This window comes from Clarias gariepinus, chromosome 1 (genome assembly GCF_024256425.1).
Source record: "Clarias gariepinus isolate MV-2021 ecotype Netherlands chromosome 1, CGAR_prim_01v2, whole genome shotgun sequence".
Taxonomy (NCBI): Eukaryota; Metazoa; Chordata; class Actinopteri; order Siluriformes; family Clariidae; genus Clarias; species Clarias gariepinus.
This window is the reverse complement of record NC_071100.1, coordinates 41398266-41417985: the sequence shown is the minus strand read 5'-3', so window position 1 is coordinate 41417985 and position 19720 is coordinate 41398266. Positions and strand designations below refer to the sequence as shown.

Below are 19720 nucleotides of genomic sequence, written 5' to 3'. Positions count from 1 at the left end.
AAGATATTCAGCACATGCCCTGCACCCTGTTTCACAATTGCTACAACCTCCGTAAAATCCCAACCAACAATAAATGCTACAAAAAACAGTAATCTTCTTATTGAGGAATTTCTCATTACCCTGCTTATCTAATAACCTACGCAGACATGAACAAACTAACAAACCTCTTGAGCTGTACATTATTTAAATTAAAACTGTTAATTATTGTCATCATAAAAAGGATTTTAGGATTAAGATAAAAACTACTATATACTGTAATATAACTGTTCCTTAGCTATAGACATATATAACTGAAGCTACCTAAAGTGTTCGAACAAAATACAGTGATAGACACGGTGCAAAAAAAAAAAAATGTTAAAAGAAGAAGAACTTTAAAGGAATTAGCTGAAACTCTTAGAGCAGGTAAATGTGCACCAGCCTTCACAATTAAGCTCAGGCCAAAAGGTGCAACACTTCATGGAGAGGAATAAAAGATGAGCGTGTTTAAATATTCAAAGCCCAGCATCAGTGCACCCTCAGCATGCTGATCTGCTGGTTCAGGTGCAGAAAGCAAGTCATTATAATACCCCTGGAATCTGAATGTCATGATCTAAAGAATGATGATTCAAAGTATAATGATCTACACAAGACATAGAAGGGACACTTGGAAAACATAAGGTTTTCTGCTTTGCTGAAGTCAGAACCTTGTCGTTGACCTTTTTTTGTGTGATCCGGGCTCAAATGAGGAGCTGTATGGACTAAGACGTCAGGACGGTCTTGACAGTTTGGTGTAACTACTGTGTCCACTATGTCACAAACACTATGTTTACATGCACAGTTAATCTGTGCTATGGTTATACAGTAGCTCGACTAGGCCATTGAATTAGACACCTGTCCTTGTCTCATTATATAGTACAAGCATGGCAGGGACATTTCTGACTCCTAGGGATGGGAAACACCAGGGACCACCTGATACGATTTTCTCACGATACCTACAGTAGGTTCCAATTCAGTCTGTTTGATGATTCTATAAGTATCATAACTTTAAAAATATACATATTCAACAACATTTAAACAAACTTAAAATAAACACAGGTTGCTTCGCCACTTGAAAGCAAACCTGCAGATGGTTGCTTTGAGTGCACCATCTGCAGAATTATAGGTAAAAGGGAAACATTTTATCACATCAATTGCAAACATCTGTAAATAAAAAAATTTTAAGCCCAAGGTGGGAACTTTAGAGCATGTGCAGAGCACATGGGCTGATTTCTGAGCCCGACTGAGGTCTAAGTCCAGGGGTAGCTATAGTCCCAACCGCATTATCTGGGTGTCCGACTTTGAAAAGGTTGATTTTGTATGATTTCAGTCGGACTGACGTTTCAATTTATTTTATTTTACATTTTAGTCAAACTAACAAAAAGTCATGTGAATGTTTTCACTTATACTTTTGGCATGTAATCATGCATAAACTATGATCTGAGCAAAAATACTCTTAGTTGGAGACTTACTGTATCACAAGCATCACATTTCATGAAATGCTTAAAACGTATAAATGTACCCTAAAATGAGTTGTACGTATAGCAGAGATAACTGCTTGGTCAACCATTCTAAGGCACATCTACAGTAATTAACACCATTAATGACCCAAAATAGCATCATCATCAATATCTTATTTAATATTACAATTACTAATAATAATAACAACAATAATACCAGCAATAATAATAACAGCTGTTTGACTGCAGGGATGTTATACAGGTAAAGCATAGTGCCTGCACACCAAGTACACCAGTTAATGGAACCTGTATTCCCTGATGGCCGTGGCCTCTTTCAGCAGGATAATGCACACTGCAAAAATGGATGAAGAATGGTTTGAGAAAGATGGCAACGAATCTGAGGTGTTTACTTGTCCTCCAGATTCTCCAGACCTCCAATCGAGGGAGGCTTTTAAGGTGATGCACAGTGCCGATTTCCTGATTCCAAATAGCTCAATGTTTGTGTTATCAGACCACATGATCTTGTTTCTCGTGGTCTGAGAGTCCTTTAGGTGTTTTTGGAAAACTCTGAACAGGCTTTCATGTGCCTTTTAGTGAGGGATGGCTTCTGTCTGGCCAATATACCATAAAGGCCCGAATAGTGGAGTGCTAGTGATGGTTGTCCCTCTGTAACGTTCCCCTATCTTCACAAGGGAACTCAGAATGTCATTTATAGCGACCCATGGGCTCTTGGTTACTTTTCTGACCTAGTCCCTTTGTCCCCAGTTATTCTATTTGTCCCAAATCTCCTCCATTCGAGAATAACGGCAGCTACTACGCTCTTGGGCACTTTCAATGCTGCAGAAATTTTTCCCAGATCTGTGTCTTGACACAATCCTGTCTCTCATGACTACAGATAATTCTCTCAAATTCATGGCTTTATTTTCACTCTGACATGCCACGTTTACTCTGAGACCCTATAAAGGCATGTGTGTGCCTTTCTCCGTTATTGTCCAATAAATTCAATGAGGCAACAATTATATAAATTAGATATTTACATGTCTTCATTTTTAAACAAAACACTCCACACACCTGTTTACTTTGTCATTTAGGGGTATTTTGTGTAGAATGATGGGAACAGATGAGAGAGAGAAAGAGAGAGAAGGAAGACTCAGCAAAATACAACTGACCTGAAACACACACCAAACACACAGGATGATCTACACAACCATTAGTTCATTGACAAGGAGCAGGCATAACACCGCACTGTAAAACACCCAGTTTTTAAAAAGCATTCCATTAAATTCCTTACGCATCCAATGAAGGTGAACATCTATACAATACGAAGTCTAAAGAGCAAATGAGCTGCACTGTCCTGGAGAAATCAGGACATATTTTTAGGACAAGAATTGTTTGTCCATAAAAGCAAATTACTTGCTAGAAAAATAAGAGAAAATGCTAGAAAAAAAAATGCATCAAATATGATTGGAGTGAGTGTGAGGTTACAGACCCAGACCTCGTCAGACAATTGGCAGAGACACATTTTTGTTCTGCTCCAGCCCTCAATGGCTGACCTGTGTAATCAACGCTGCAGCAGCGTGATTACAGCTCTGGTATTGAGGAGAATAAAGACGAACAAATTCCAACTCTTCTGAGGATGTTTTGAATGTTTCAGGTCTACATGGATGTACCGATATTTCTGAGCTGAGGTGTTAAAATGATTCACATCACACAATCACACAATACAAGAGTGGTGCAGCTTGATTGTAATTGTAAATGCATAGATGTTGAGTCCCACACACACACACACATTTATGCAAGAAGAAAAAAAAACAAGACGGAAAACTGTATACATCAACAGTGTAATGCAACTTAATTTAACATAATTACTAAAAAAAAAAATTGGATGATTTTGGATGCACATGGAATTTTATAATATGGAGAGACACAAAACAGGCATAAATCAAAATGAAATCAGAAAAGCTCTCTAAGAGGATTATGACTATGAATAGGAGGGTAAACATCCCACTTTCGAGGGCTTTGTCCCAAACACTAGTCTAGTTTTTAAAATAAACTACTTTAGAAATATTCCAAAACATAAAAAATATGAGAAATTTGCCTTAAGGAATATGACTGGCTATTTTGGGGCTCTTATATATATATTTGTGTATATAGTCTAGAAAGCTGAGAGAATGTGTGTGATAACACACCATGTCAACTTTACCAAGGTGCACTGATTTATTAGGCAATCTACAATCTTACCCTATTATTAGCATAACAGTTACATTTTTTATGCAGGATTCTATGCTTGTCATGTTTACGATTTCACCAAACACAAGCATTTGGTACACACCCAAGAAGTGAGAATGGCAGCTGGGGGTGGCAGCGGGCATGTTTTTATAGGCAGGCATCTGCAGGCGTGGCCGACCACTCACCGCGCGTGTTGCTGGACAGACGCATGCGCTGGTTGGTGGAGGTGTTGTGTGGGAGGAGCGTGTTTTGCTGGTGATTGCTGTCAACGGTACTGGTGGCTATGATGTTATCCTTGTACTTGCTCATCAGGGACAGTTTTGTATTGTCATTCCCTGACGGCAAAGAGGTCAAAAAAGGTTAATGTTAGGCAGAGAGATTGAGAGAAGGTTTGAGAGCACATAACACTGACCACTGATGGCAAAAGCTCAAAATCAGACAGGAAAAAAAAAAAGAGAGAGAAAGAAATTAGTAAGAGACAGATACAGTATGTGGACAGCACATAACACCCAGATGCAGAAGAGCTCGTTTCAATAATGTTTGACAGGTATTGTCATGGTTTTGGTACAGAGAGATTGTGTAGAAAAATCACACTTAAATTTTTCACCCTGATTTTCTTCCTTATTAAGTCACTGCCTATTCCACCTGTCTATGTGCTTTTCCCTATTAAGTGACAGCGGTGAAGGCAAAACACATGAGCAGCAGCTTGAAAAAAAATAAGACTGCCAGGCTTGACATGTTCACACAACATTAGAGGTGATGTAACACACATGGTGGAAGGCGCTACTCTGACGACTTTTTTTGCACAGATTCCCCCTGATTGGCTAGTATCACGGTGATTGAAATGAGAGTTCAAGTATTCCACCCCTTCTCATCGGGAAGCATGGCCAATTTGGTCCTCTAGGACTCACAGTCCACTCAAGGGTACCAAAAGTATCATTATTAAAAATAATGCCTCGACCACACTAGCAGATAATCAGGCCTATTTTAAAACTGGTTCACCCACTGCTTGTCTTAAACATTTATTTTCATATTAGCCCCTAGTGTGTGTTATGGAATCGCGGTTAGACCAGTATAACCTTGATGTCATGCATGAAAGGTGTATGACGCATGACAGCCAAGATGAACTGCTGCACAACCAGCTACTGTAGTGTGGCATTTTATTCCTACATTCCCATCGTCAGTTAGGCTTGGTATAAATCATGCAGTGTGTCTCAGGCTGAAATCCAAAAGAATACACTGATCAATATCGGGAGAATATGAATTATGTATGACTTGCATATTAAAGCTTTATTGATGGGCCGGATTTCACGCTACAGTATGTTATGTATAAATCAGATTGGTTAATTGTTTTCGTCTGCTGTAGTTTACTTTGTTCGAACCTCTTCTTGCCAACAAAGTAAAGAGTAACCTGAACTCCTCTGAATTGACTCGGTAGATATGGGTCTTTATCATTTTCCATTCTGCAACAGTGCTATGTGTGTATGTCCCCTGGCAAAAAAACAAACATTACAACAAAGAAAACTTGACACTGCGGGGCTTTTTGTACTACTTAATGAGCATGGAAACATGAAATTACCCCTCTCTAGCATAGCCAACTGAGACTATTCATAGCAGAACACTCTTCCAGGCAAATATCAGCATCATTTCACACTCAATCATGGCTGATCTCTCAGAAGCTGTGCGTCCAATGAACCCGGACGACTTCTGTGTCACAAGTTGACTCAAGAGACTCTTCTTCTTTTAATGATGTTTAAAATGGGCCCTCTGGTACTGCGGTGTCCCATAAGCAATACAATGACTATCATGCATAATTTACTTAACATTTACCTACTTCTATCACATTAAGCTTTGTATGCCACAACAGTGACAGGCATTTGTGACTTTTTATTAGTAGAACTAACTAAGCGCTGTTATTTTTAATAATAAATAAAAGGTTTTCCATTGTCAGTGTGTTTTGATGCCAGACAGTTTCAGCACTACAAAAAGACCACTGTTATATGGATAAGCTGACCAAGCAGCCATGTGTTCAGGTTACGGCTCAGTTTAAGTAGACTCTAAAATAATTGAGTGGGCCTACTTAAAAAAGAAAAAAAACAGGAAGAAAGGAAAGGAAAAACCCAGAGGCACCGTTTTGCATGGACTTTTTAAACTAATCCCAATATAATAGTACCACTGTAAGAGTAAAATAACTAGATTATGCTACCTAGATGATTTTCCTCAACATTAAGAACCAAATCCTTTGTTTAACCCAGTGGTTCTCAAAGTGTGGGGCGCACTCCACTAGTGGGGAATACAGACATGACAGGTGGGGCGCAATGAACGGAAGGGAATTCGTGGAAAATAATAGGAAAATACCTATTCTAATTCATGCTTTTCTTTATATAGATCAGACACTCGAAACTAAACAATCACACGCAAAGAAATGGATCATTAATACAAGTAAATTAAAATAACATCAGAGAAAAAGTGGAACCATAGTGCAACAATAACGGTTTAACGTCGGCATTTATTCCAACGTGTATGCTGATGTTTCTGTATTTTTGTTATAAATTAATATTTTATCAGGCAGTACTAGTCTGGCATTTCTAGTTTCCAGTGTGGTAACAAAGTTGCTTTTTGATCCTTCAGGCGCTGAACAGAAGGGAAGATTCAATATCGTTTTACGCTTTTTGTTGCTGTGCGGCATTTTGCGATGATCCCTAAATCATTCGTTGCGCCGTAGAGAATAATGGTGTTTATGCTTTTAAACATGTATAATTTAAGGCGGATGTATCTTAAAGACAATGTAGAGAGGAAATATACGTGGGTATCTTTTTTGCGGGTTTATTTATGCACTTATTGAATTCGGAGATGTAAATATTAAACTAACTTTACACAGTCACAGTTTGTTGTATGTGGGTCTGTGTAGCTATAGACCAGTCAGGGTGCCCCATACTGCCCTTATTTACCACCAAAAGCCCCTACAGTCAGTACTGGACCACAGAGCACTGCAGGAAGGTGGACTGGTCTAAAGAACTAAATTTCATGTGGATAGCCGAGTGAGTGTATGCCATTTACTGTACAGTACCTTGGGAAGAAATGCACTATGGAAAGGTACAGTGAGCTGACAGAGGCATTGTGATGCACTGGCTATGTTCTGCTGGGAAACTTTGGTTCCTGCCATTCATGTGGGTGTTATTTTGACATGTCCCGCCTACCTAAATGTTATGGCTGACCTAGTACACCCCTTCAAAAAAATGCCATTCTCTAATGGCAGTGGCACACTTATTGCACTAAAGAAAAGGCTTGAGAAACATGTTTAAAGTGTTGATTTGGCCTGCAAATTTGAGAAGGCTGTTTTGGTGGCAAAAGCAGAACCAACCCAATATTAGGTGGGTGGTCATTATGTTATGGCTGATTGATGTATATAGATAGACCTCTTGTCATTAATTTTATTTATTTGAAGAAAGGAATTGCTTAAATGGTCAGCTTTGTATAATGAATCAATACATACCTTTTTTTCTGTACAAGGAAGAACTGTGTACTTGTCACGACTCTCATAAAATATTTTATGAACCAGATTGTAATTTTTTTCAGGCAGCTAAATAGTCTATCACGGTGGTTCTTAATTCCGGTCCTGGAGGAACACTTTCCCTGCACATTTTACAGTTTTCTCAGCTCACAGCCCACCTGATTTAACTAATCAGCTAATTAACAGCTTTTCCTTAATTGAAGAGGGTCTGGAAGAGCAGGGAAAACACTAAAATTTGCAGAGCAGGTGGTCCTCCAGGACCAGGGTTGAGAATCACTGGCATTTAACTTGCAATGTTAACAATCCCAATTATTGCCATTTTAAACCATGGAGCTTGTAAGAGCTTAATACAAAGGTAACGACACATTTAAAGCACAAAGTGGGCATCTTTTTAAACCACAGATACAACTGTAGTGCATTAATGATCTATTTAGTATTGTAAAAAACGCTTTTTTAAATACAGTTAAATATCAAGATTTTAGGGAAGGAGCTTTATACAGTATTTAGCAAGGGGAGACGAGCAGAGGAAGCCCTTTAGTCTAGTTCTACTTGTTCCCAATTTGGATGCCAGAAAAACCCTTAAAATATACTTCAAATGGGAAAAAAGCTGTTGATAGAAAACCATTTTGACCCTGCTGTGATTCTGATACCAATAAGATTAATTCTAAAATCTAATCAGTTCATCTGCTGGTTACAATCTTTTAAATCCTATAAATGTTATGAATGCAACACTTATTGCACAAAAAAAATGGATAGACAGACAACACAAACACACCCAGAAGCATTAAAATGATCATCAAATGTCCTTGAGCCCCTTTACTTAACCATTAGAGAATGAATCTTGACTCTGGCCAGTGCATTACCACTACAGCACTCAAGAGTTATTGCTAATATTCTTGGAATCTCCTTCTGTCTGCCAGAAAAATGCTAGTTCGAGATATTTGAGGAACATTTCATATTATGGCTTTTACTGCACACGGTCTCCAAATTAATTTCACAGCGGTGAGTGCACACACTGAGAAAGAACTCAGGGCTGTGTGTTCCAAACCACAACAAACATGTGGGGTAATGACACTATTTAGTAGGTAGTGACTCAAAACTCCTCAGAATTACAAAAGTGAACACTGAGTGCTAAAAGAAAAAGCTTCCATCAGCTCACTTAACCCTACCTACAGTAGCTAGCTAAAAGATAAGCTCCGCTTGAAGGTGAAAGGTTGTCCTAAGCTTTTAATGCGCTGCTTGCACAGACCCACAAATTGAATATAGAGGCTTTCCCTGAGGCGCTAGGCTAGGCTACTGACTCCAGCTAGTTTGTAAAAATAAAAAGAATCACATAATATTTCCTGGCTTTCATTTGGTAATAATGCTTACACTGTAGCTACACCCCACAAAATTACAGATCACACCAGTAGAGGTGTCGCTGTTGCTTGATATCATTGACTTTAAAATTTTAAAGTGGGTGGAAAATGGATAAATCCCTTACCCTTTATTAGCTTTTTTTAATCCTTTTAATTTTTACCAATTGTTTAAGCGTTTACTAAACTCACTTCCTCCAAAAACAATTAGTAAAAAAAATAAATAAATCAAGGAAATGTCATGTGACTTGTATGCTACTTGTTACTTAGCATATCTACTTTTTACTGCTGCGAGAGAACCTACAGTAGTCCTCCATTCACTTTCAACTCGCTTAAGACAAATTTCACATCAACGGTAACATAACTATCCGAGGTACGTAGTACATCGAAATACGGATTTAATCAGTTCCAGAGGTGAGTTCTTAAGGTGAATTTTCTGTTCATGCGATCCAAATATATAATACCAATTTTACCAATTTCCACTTCAATTTTTACACTTCATATGTCAAGGCAAAGTTCTTAAAGTTAAAATTCTTCGTATGCCTGAGGTACCACTGTATTTAGTTGTCTTCTATTAACATAAAAACAGCTACATTAGCAAGGATAACTAATAATTAACATAAATCATTGTGTAAAACCAATTTCGGTGCATGCGTGCAAGCAGGCACGCAGGGACTAAAAGGCTCGTCAATTAATAGGCTTTTCAAATCACATAAATCTACAAGAAGAACTGATATAGGTTGATGTAGACAAATGTGTCTCTCTTCGAAAAGATGTTAATATCTCTAAGCACATACCAAAGTACACTTTAATTTAACGTAATAGAAAGATTAGTGCTGCAATCTACTTAAACTGAGCTGTCAGCTTGTGCATTAAATCATGGCAATATCTCTATTAAAACGTTAGAAATTTCACTTACAGTACTATCCCAGCAGGAATATTTAGTTGTCAAAACGTTGCAGTGACGTTAATGTGTTAACGATACAGAATAATGCTGATAGTAGGTTCTTTTTGAAGGTTAGAATCACTTTAATGAAATGACTCGGAACAACACTGATTATATTACATGACAAGGAGAACATGTTGAACAAATGCCCTTAACACAGTGTTGAGAAAATTACTTTAGTTTAAAGGTATATTAACACTAAAGTGATGGCCTGAGCAAGACCCTAACTCTGGTCACTTCCTGGAAAGCAGGAATGTGTGCTTACTGGACCATGAGAGAACATTATGTTGAAGCACATACAAAAATACAGCAAACATTACAAAATACTGAACAACAGGAATTTACCAAAATGCAGGCAAAAGGGTAAAATAATAATGCTTAAGGTTTAAGATCTGTTCAGTGAAAGCACACATGGTGCAGTTTGGACCCATAGCAAACAGTATATTATGGGACAGTAACTTGCGAGCTAAGATAGGAACTAGAGAGGTTATAACATTTAGAGATGTGTAACATGAGACACACACACAGTGTGGGGAAAGCTGTTGTGTCCCAATCCTTGGGAATTCTAAACCCTGTTAGAATTTTGCGATTAGATGTTAATTAGCATAAATGCTTCAAATAAATGTTAAGAATTCATTTAATTTAATTAGTTTTAAGGTTGTATTTGCAACATTGTAACAAATCATTCAAACTTTCAAAGTTGCCCCAATGGTGAATGTCTTCGCAATGGCATTACATTTATATTACAACCTTAGGGTTCCTGCTGGGATATAACCAAAAGACTTAGGCATCATTTTATTTAAAAAAAAATATCAGGTGGATTATGATTTTATGACTGTAACCTGGTATCTTGTGGGCAGCATGAACTTAAATCAGATCAGTACAATAAATTAAACATTGGCCTATTTAAACCTGTTTTGAAATAATAAGTAGGTTTGAGCATATCTCCAGCTTTAAAGAAAAGTAGCTCTTGCACTGGGTTTTCTAACTCTTCCCAATTATTAATAAAGTTTGGGCTATAGGAATATCTTGATTTTTGAAATACACCAAATATTGACCATCTTAAAAAAGCGAGATGCTCTGAGATGTGAGCCTAGAACGCACCAGGGGTGAGATCCACGCTGCCCTTGTCATTACAGCCGTGAAGAGAATCGAGTGTGCGTGTCACCTGGCTGGCGAAGTCCTCACCACCGTTCATGCACTCACGCTGCAGGTGCTGGCGCAGTTCACCAATGTCGTACTCGTAGCCATCGAGGATGGGTGTCTCACGGATACTGAGAGTGCCACTGGCATTGGCACCCTGGCACCGGGAGTTCCTTAAGCTCTCACGTGCCTGCCCGCCCAGCAGCACAGATGGGATGTAGTGAATCTCGTTAGCTGCCTCAGCGCTCGCGCTTTTCTGAGGCTGTGGCACCCGGCGCCTCTTACACCAGCGCTTCCGTGTGTACAGGATCAGCACCAGGCACAAGATGGAAAGCAGCAGAGCAATCATCCCACCCTGCAAAAAGGGACAGAAAGATAGAGCAAGTGACAGAGAGAGAGAGTGAAAAACACATGGGGGGAGAAGGTGGGAAAATAACAGAGGTGAGTGAGAGGTAGTGTGTAGGAGTAGATATGAAAAGATAGGAACAAGGGTAGGAGAGAAATTAAGAGAGATAAAATTGGAAGAGTGAGCGAGAGGCAGTGAGACAGGGAGAAGAGAAAGTGAGAAAAAGGGACACAGAGGGACAGAATAAAATGGAAAAAATCCAAAATGAGTTAGTAGGATGTGGAGTGAGAGGAGAGAAAGAAATATGTGGTGACAAGGAGAGAGAGAGATGGAAGAGACGAATAACAGAGGCCAAACAGATAAAAGCAAACAAAAGGTAGGACAATGATAAATGTGCACACAGAAGATAGAAAGAGAGAGTGAGAAGAAGACAGAGGAAAAATTGAGAGAGAATGACAGAAAGAGAAAAAAACAGAATAAGTAACAGGAGAAAGTAAGAAAGACATGCCAAGCTTAGGAAGAGTTAACCGGCAGATAAAACATTCCAAAAGCTAAAATCCAAAGCCACTCAGATATGGGAAGGACAGCAATTATGTACAGACACCATGTTGGAATCTACTCTGACCACAACTTAAACAATTGCACATTGCTGAGCCTAAAGAGAACCCCTTAATTGCCTCTATTTTTATTTTTTTTATCCTGAGTTTGAACATCAAGAGTACACTCAATTTGCATAAGTTGTTTGCCTACTTACCTAGTCAAGGGCGATAATGAATGGCACCTTAATGAAGGTCACTTATGTTGCATTTGCATGCACATGGGAAAAATCATGAAACTACCCTAATTTATTTTGTTTTGTTTAAAATGCCTTCATGCTTTCAAAGTCATTAAGCCAGTTTCCTGTTTGTGCTTGATACAAAGTTAAGTACATGACCGATTATACACCAGCAGAGAGAACGGGTAGAGAATGGATGGTTGAGGGGGCTGAAGAATAAAGAGAATTTGTGAAGCACGTTTTTCCGACCTTCCCTGAAAACAGAAGATAAAAGGGTTCCAATTAGCAATCTGAAGCCAATTGATGTTACACAAATATCATGATAGAAACATAAGGAGGAACCTTCTTATGCAATGTAACATAACATTAAAAAATTGTGTTTCTACAAGTGATAATAAACTGATATAAAGCTAATAAACATATGAAATTAGACATCTGCACAATACGAACAATTAATATATCAACAACATACCACTCGAGACATTTGCTACTTGGAAAGACACAATGTCAATGTTAAACTATGTTCTGTCCCTGGTCTATTTTTCCTTGATGGAACTATTCTCTCCTGATGATATTTGAGTGGTTAATTACGCTTTCACATGTCAAGAGCATTCTGCTCTTGAGCTCAGTTCATGGGCCATAATTTTCCTCTTCGGAACACACATAGAATAATTATATGAAGCATTGTTGCTGTCATCTGCCAAATACCCAGCAGGAACCCAAGTTGGATGACCGTTGTAAATTAACCGTAATGACGCTGTGATGACGTTCAAGATTGGAACAAGGTTTTTGAGTGTTAGAATAATTTTAATAAAATGATGTTGAGATAATATTGAATGAATAAACTAAACTCAATGATGCAATTACAACTTCAAAACATTTACATTTTAACCATTCTTTGAAGCCTTTAGGCTGATTTACATTTATTTTCACAACGTTCTAACAAGATTTGGAATTCTGATCAGAGGCATCTTTTAGTGAGGTAATAGTACCACATTTTTTTTTAGAAATACTACAAGGAGGTGCATCAGCTCCCAAATTACTGTACTGTTATATGGTGTTTGTGGCATGTTATGTTTAAGAGGGTATCAAAAAGTTTCAAGATTTGCGCACCACAGATCCGGTCGCTTTTACCGTACACCCTCCATCAGACGCCTTATAACCTGGTGGTAAAATTCTGAACACCCTCCATCAGACGCCTTAAAACCTGGTGGTAAAATTCTAAACACCCTCCATCAGACGCCGTAAAACCTGGTGGTAAAAGTCTGAATGAACAATGCTCTGAACGTCAAAAAAGTCAATGAGCATGCACTTGGTTGAGCTGCAGACCTGCCTCGCCTTTTTCGGTCGTGGAGATGGTGAGCTTTTTCCCTATCCCTATATTTTTATCCTCTCATGGTCTCATTACACATACACCCAAATTTCGTCACCAGCAATGATCCTCGACATGATGGAGGGGTCATCCATGGCACAGGGCCGGAGTTCTTGGCAGACTCTATGTTTCTTCTCCTGAGTCAGCAGCCTGGGGAGGAACTGGACAGCAACATGGCACAGAATAAATTACATGCGAGAATTGCCTGGACTTTTCTGTTTGACAATGGCAGTAATGTTGTGGATTGTTCTCTGATGATCAACACGCACAAGATGCCGAACAGCGAATCTATATTTTCGGAGGTTAAGCTTGTTAAAGGTGTACCTGATCTCCCGTTGTCTTTCAGTGGTGTTCTTCCACTCTTACACACCTCGAGTGACTCATTGCAGCATCACCATAAACTTCCCGAATCATGTGGCACATTTGCCCAGTTTCACGTAAAAGTCCGCGTTTTCTCTTTGCTCCAATTTGTGTCCATGATGAAATAGCAGACGAGCTACCACACACTGGTCAGAATAGAACCAGCTGCCGATGTACACAGGAAGATGTCTTTTGGCACGCTGACTTATGAAGCTTGGTGCTCCCTATGACTGTGCATGGAGTCTTGCGCTGCCCTCTATTGGCATGTAAAAAAGTTTTTTCATACCACATGGTCAAGCATACAACTACTGTACATGCCCTGTGCCCACATTAACCAGATACTGGTTAATGACTAGTTCAGTACTTCCCAATGATTTTGTTAACAAGACATAAGTTTTTAAAAAAGAAAAAAAATTTTATTGTTCTGCTGGAACAAACAACTTTGTTTCATAAACACCTAGCTGATAGAAAGTCTAATTTTGGTGAATTATTAAATTATAACCTATGATAAAACCGCCTTTAGAGGTGACAAGTCTTACTTCTGGAACCTGATACAGAGGCAATATCATCATTTCTACCTTCATCTTCCCTGGAGGAACCTGTGTCGCTGCTAATAAGTGTTATTTTTAGCATGAAACCACATGCATGCAATATACTTTATTTAGAGCAATGAAACTAATACTTGCTTAAATTAAACAGAATCTTCTAACTCAAATATATGAATCGCAGCTTTATCAGAAGAAAAGAGATTTTCTCAGCTCTCCCTATACAGTCCTTCTTATGCACCAGTGATTACATACCACAAGGAGAAAAAAAAAACATCCCAACACAGTGTCCGCTTACAGCCCCAGAGTCAACAGCTAATCAGTTTTCACTAATTTAATTTCCTTCCAATCTGTCAGTGTGCATTAACCAAATGAGCAGCTTACAACTTTATGGTGGAGAAAATTAGGTAACACAATACACAGGAGTTACAGGAGGCTTAAAATTAGAGGAGACAGGACAGCGCTTTATGAAGGAGGCCTATTAAAGTCAAACAAAACATCAGATGCTAGCAGCGTGTCAGTCTGTAATCCAATTAGCAAAGATCTACGCCAACCTGTAATCTGTTTGGTGGAAAGCCTGACATTCCACTGCATAACAACAATGTCACCGATGCACAACAGCATAATGATGAAACAAGGATTGGTATTACAAGTATACTGACCTCATGCCCAGGTTCACTTTTGCCTAAAAAACTTCTGAGTTTTTTATTTACTTTTCAATTATAATCATGCATTGTCACATAAGAGGCACGGCTGCGACATCTTCGGCACTCTGCCTGCTAAATTGTGCCTGCAACCTCATCACAGTTCCACAACCACCCTACATCGTCAACAGATTATGATTTATTTGTTTATTTCACCAATAATTTTGTCCGTGACTGGTGAACTAACTAACCAAGACTGGCGAAGCTGGCAGAATTAACAGGGGCAACAGTAGTTTTAAATTCTTACAGGTAAGGTGAGAAGAATAAACCTTAGAGGTAGTGGACAGTCCTGAGAAACTTACCATATTTATTTATATTTCCACTTATTCCAATGTCTGGGTTTAAATCCCAAATAGCGTTATGGGAAAGGTAATCCACTATGGTGTACAATCCCTTGTTCCACACATCAAGTAGTGCCTTTAATCAGGAGTTAAAGGGCTTGGGATTCAACCTTGTTTTAGAGGCTAGTCAGCTTGGTAAATTGTCTTCGCCATGAACAGTATGACACGGACAGTGTTCCTTGCTGAAAGTGATTCTGTGACTGGTTTTTTGAATGTGACTTTTGGCAGGCAGCTGCTCTTTACCGTTTTGCAGTACTGCAGAACTACTTCCATCAATGCTGGTAAAAACAGTTAGAACATCGGTAACGTGAAATGATTAAATATACATTTTGTGGACATGCACTATTTATGTTTCCAATTTAAGCAAAATTCTGAAGAATTTCTCCTCCACCTCTTCACACTACTACTACAGTACCAGTAATATTAATGGTTTATAAAGCTAATGACCAGTTCATACCACCAGCATCCATGAAATGCTGCAAAAATGTTTATTTTAACATGTATATTTAAGTTCTTACCCATCGTAAACATGCTTACCCCACTCCTAATGCAAATATTAAAAAATAAACACTTAATAAAGTTTACATGAGTCCATGTTATGGTGCACTTTCACCCTTTTATTTATTTTTTTCTGTTGATTCTTACATCATTTTAAGATCGAATAACTCTTCTTATGCCTACTTATATCAAAATGTACAACTGTTTTTTTTCACTATTGCGTGAAGCACATATCTAGATACAGCTCTCCAGCTTGGGTGACCGAAAAGTAAATTTCGCATAATAGGTCCCCTTTATGTAATAAGTGCCAGCTAAGTAAATATTTTTATTAGATTTATGTAAAGCTTTTTCTGTTGTTGTTTTTAGTAAAGGTACTGTGCAACATCTTTATCTGATCTGGTTACCATCATTATAATAAATGCACATGACCAGAGGAAATAGCCTTTCCATTGCTGGATGGGCCTGGCCATAAAACAAGGCATTATAACCACTTAAACTCTAAGTGCCTGCTACAGATGAGCGCCCATAAGGCAAAGGAAAAGTACCACTAGGTCACATCTCAAATATCTGATTGATGCATTTCCTGGAGTGTTTCAGAAAGCAAACAGCGCAAGACTCAGTTCCTAGTTCATGCTAAACCCAAAGTCTGTTGTGATCTCAGCAATGTAAGTGATCATGTTTATCTCTACAAATCATTTCATTTATTGTAAATGATAAAAAAAACTGTAAATAAGTTTAGAGTTAACCCAAGTTACAAATCAGAGAGACTGTGGCTCTAATCTCTTCTCTTCTCGTTTTAACAGAACAGCATGAAGCATGGACTACCAATGTTGTTGCAGACAAAAAACAAGAATGTACACGGCAAATCTCCCCGGGTTACACTATTTTGGAGTTATCTCTATTGATTGCAAGCTTACTCAGTCAGAATAGCCTTGTGTATAATTTACATCTGCAACAAGCGCTGCTAAAAAATCAACTACAGCTGCTCGGACGGCATTTAAACAATTTTCAGTTCCCTCAGGAAATCACCAGGACACCATGGACTGCTGACCCAGCTCTTCCAGCTAACACAGGCCAGCATCAGTGCCCAAAACATAAACAAAGGTGGGCAAGAATTAGACCGAGGCTAGGGCTAAAGCCACATCAACCATCTATCCTAAGCATTTTCTTGCAAATATCTGGACAAGTACAACTGCATGAACCGATCATGGAAGGCAACATTATTTTCCCATAAGCTGTAACATACTGTAAGAGCGCAATTTCTAAGAGCACAATTGAGCTATAGGAATATGTCTTCAGGGCAGAGAGAAAAGAAGTGGACTTTGTTAAGACTGAAGGAGTCTGTTCATTTACATTAAGCAGCCATAGTGCACATTCTGCTGTAAGTCCAGGCTCTGCTGATTTAGAGTGTTAGAGTATATTTAGCTGGGGTGGTTTCTTCACCGCAAGACCACTTTCTGGATACAGACTGAAGTATCTCTGGCTCACAAGCCCACCTTGGACTTATACACAGAACTGAATGACACAACCCTTAAATCTCTGAAAATCTTTTGTGGTCAAAAGTCATGGATGAACTCAGGGGTGGCTCCTGCTGAAACCAAGAGACACTGCTTCTAAATCCAGTGAAGCAGAGGCCTATAGCACAGTCAGGGCCAACCTGAAAAGAAGCAGTTTTAAAAGTTTTTTATTGTATTTCCAAATCTTTGATGCCAGGTGTACGTGGAAGGGCATCCAGACAATCAGTGACCACAAACCAATACAGTCTCACCGAACTAGCAGCATCTTCCTTTCTGATGCGTTCAATGAATTCAATATGCTCGCTTTGACCAAGGTAGCAGGAAGCAGCGCCATCCCCTCTCACTCTCCACAACAGATGTGCATTCAGCACTGAGCAGAGGCTATTCACGTAAGTCTGCTGGCACTAATAGCATACCTAGGCATGTGCTAGACAGCTGGCACATGTCATACAATACATTACAGTACATACACCACAACCTTGTTGCCAAAACAGCTCTGATCGTTCAAAGGCATAGTCTTTATAAAACATCTAAACATGTGCTGTAGTGCAGTATCTTCCAACAAGACAATAGAGGTGGATTCTTTAAGTTCTGTAGGTTTCAAGGTGGGTCCTCCATGGATTATAGGGGAAGGGCCAGATAGCCCTCCAAACGAAGATATTTCGGGACCTCACTTCAAACGAAGGGCTAAGCGAAGTTTTCAAGATTGCTGCTCACTCGAGCAAGCAGACCCATATATGTAACAAATTTTTGCCATTAATAAAGATTTTTTATGACAAATTTTCATTATATGTATATTAATTTTAGTCTTGTGTTTGTGTTTATGGTGATGTTTTGTAAAGAAATATTAGCAAAAAAATCGCTAAAGTTTGCTAGCGGATAGCACCGGTTGCACGATATTACAAAAATATATTTTTATGTCATACAGTATACACTTTACTGCATGCTACAACCAAATATTAAAGTTCAGTAGCACGGCAGTTTGCCGAGCATTTGATAACGCATTGTTTGTTTTGCTTACGGCCATACTGTATGTGTACATGTAAATGAACGGATACGTATGATGACGTATAACAGTGTTGTAGTGGTGGCCCATTTCTGAGGGGAAATATTTTAACCCTTCTCCTTTCCACTTCGTTTCAAGAAACAGGGGAGGGGTAGGGGAAGGGGTAGAAAATAGAATTGGGATTGGGCTTTAGTCTGCAACATTTTTGGATATGTCGTACATGTCAAAGTAACATCCACATAAAAGTGTTGTCTAATGTATCCACCCCATGACAGGTCCAATGTTGTTAATTTTACATTGCTTGTTTTGAATATTATGGATGTTTGGTGCACAATGTACATAATCCCATCTGTGTTGTTTTATGTGTCTTACCTTTCATGGGTGATTAAAGGCACTTTTTTGGTTAACTCCTCTCGTTTTTCTTTTGGCGAAATGCATGGCATAAGCAAGGTCGTCAGTGCCAGTGGCCACATGACTGGTCTGTGCCAGAGAGAAGTTTGCTATATGCCTTTCAGCTTGCAGATTATCATTTAGACCTCTGTGGAAAGCTATTTCACACTGAATATGGGCATCTGCCAAAGACAATTAATGTAAACCACGAACGGTATATTCAATATAAACGAAGTCGAGGACTACCTGATATGATCCTGCCAACTGCTTTTATGCTTGAGTTATACTGTAGTCAGTCTGACATTTCTCGAAGTCTTTTCAAGGTCTGAGTCAGCCGCAGATATCGAAAACAACTGCCACAAGCAACAACATTTACAGCTACTTTGCATGCACTGCCATTCAAGTATTTTTTTGTTTTTAAGTAAACCACCTGCAACATGCCCAATAAGTACTAGATAAATTGCACATGCAAATCAGCTCTCACAATTCAAGATCTTAGTAAATCAGGGACTGAGCGTTGATTTATCCCACGGCTTCTTGCTTCTTAGCTCAACTGAAAACAGGTTGTGAATGTTGCATATGTCTCTCTGAGGTAAGGGACTGAGGTGTCATCATTTTTTTGAACCCGAACTGATGCAGTAAGCAGCTTCGTATTCCTTAAAGAACATGTCGGAAGACATAACCCATGAACATGATGTGTTTAGGGTGAGAAGGAAAGCGCATGAAGCGAGGCATCCCATGATGCATAGTGCCCACTGTAACACATACCTGTGTTATGACCTGCTTCAGTTGGTCAGGTCCAGACTCAACAACGTTACGTGGCGGTAAAATGAAGGGTATCACATCTTTGCATTTTACTTTATTTCTTGATGTCACAGACATATTTCTACATGACAAATGCCAAGTTTCAGGCTCAGGCAGTGTATAACACTACACATGTTGACTCTTATATATGTCTGTGTGTATGTGCTGGCATGTATTAAATAACAGATTTAACAATAATCACACATGTACACTAAGGACAAAATTATAATTTTTAAAACTATGCCTTTTAAATGTAAAATTACCTATTGGGAAATAAAAATGGCCCACTTAGCAGTTCCTTAAATAGCATTAGAAACTTAATTGCTTATGCAAGGTAAGTAAGTAGATGCAAATTGCAAACCATGATAAACATTAACTGACGAGCATTTAGTTTAGTCAT

At 38.8% G+C, this 19720-nt stretch overlaps 1 protein-coding gene across 3 annotated transcripts in view; it reads right to left on the bottom strand.

Moving 5' to 3' along the window:
* The window catches only part of astn1 (astrotactin 1), a 263789-nt gene that overhangs the window by 172104 nt on the left and 71965 nt on the right, over nucleotides 1–19720 (bottom strand). For 2 of the 3 annotated variants that reach the window (XM_053504192.1, XM_053504985.1), the window contains exons 3-4: nucleotides 10624–11017; nucleotides 3890–4039 (exon numbers count right to left, since the gene is read on the bottom strand). In XM_053504192.1, coding sequence (XP_053360167.1) covers nucleotides 3890–4039; nucleotides 10624–11017 — 544 coding nt within the window. The remainder of the gene's footprint in view (nucleotides 1–3889; nucleotides 4040–10623; nucleotides 11018–19720) is intronic. The other variant, XM_053505503.1, reaches the window with a different exon arrangement.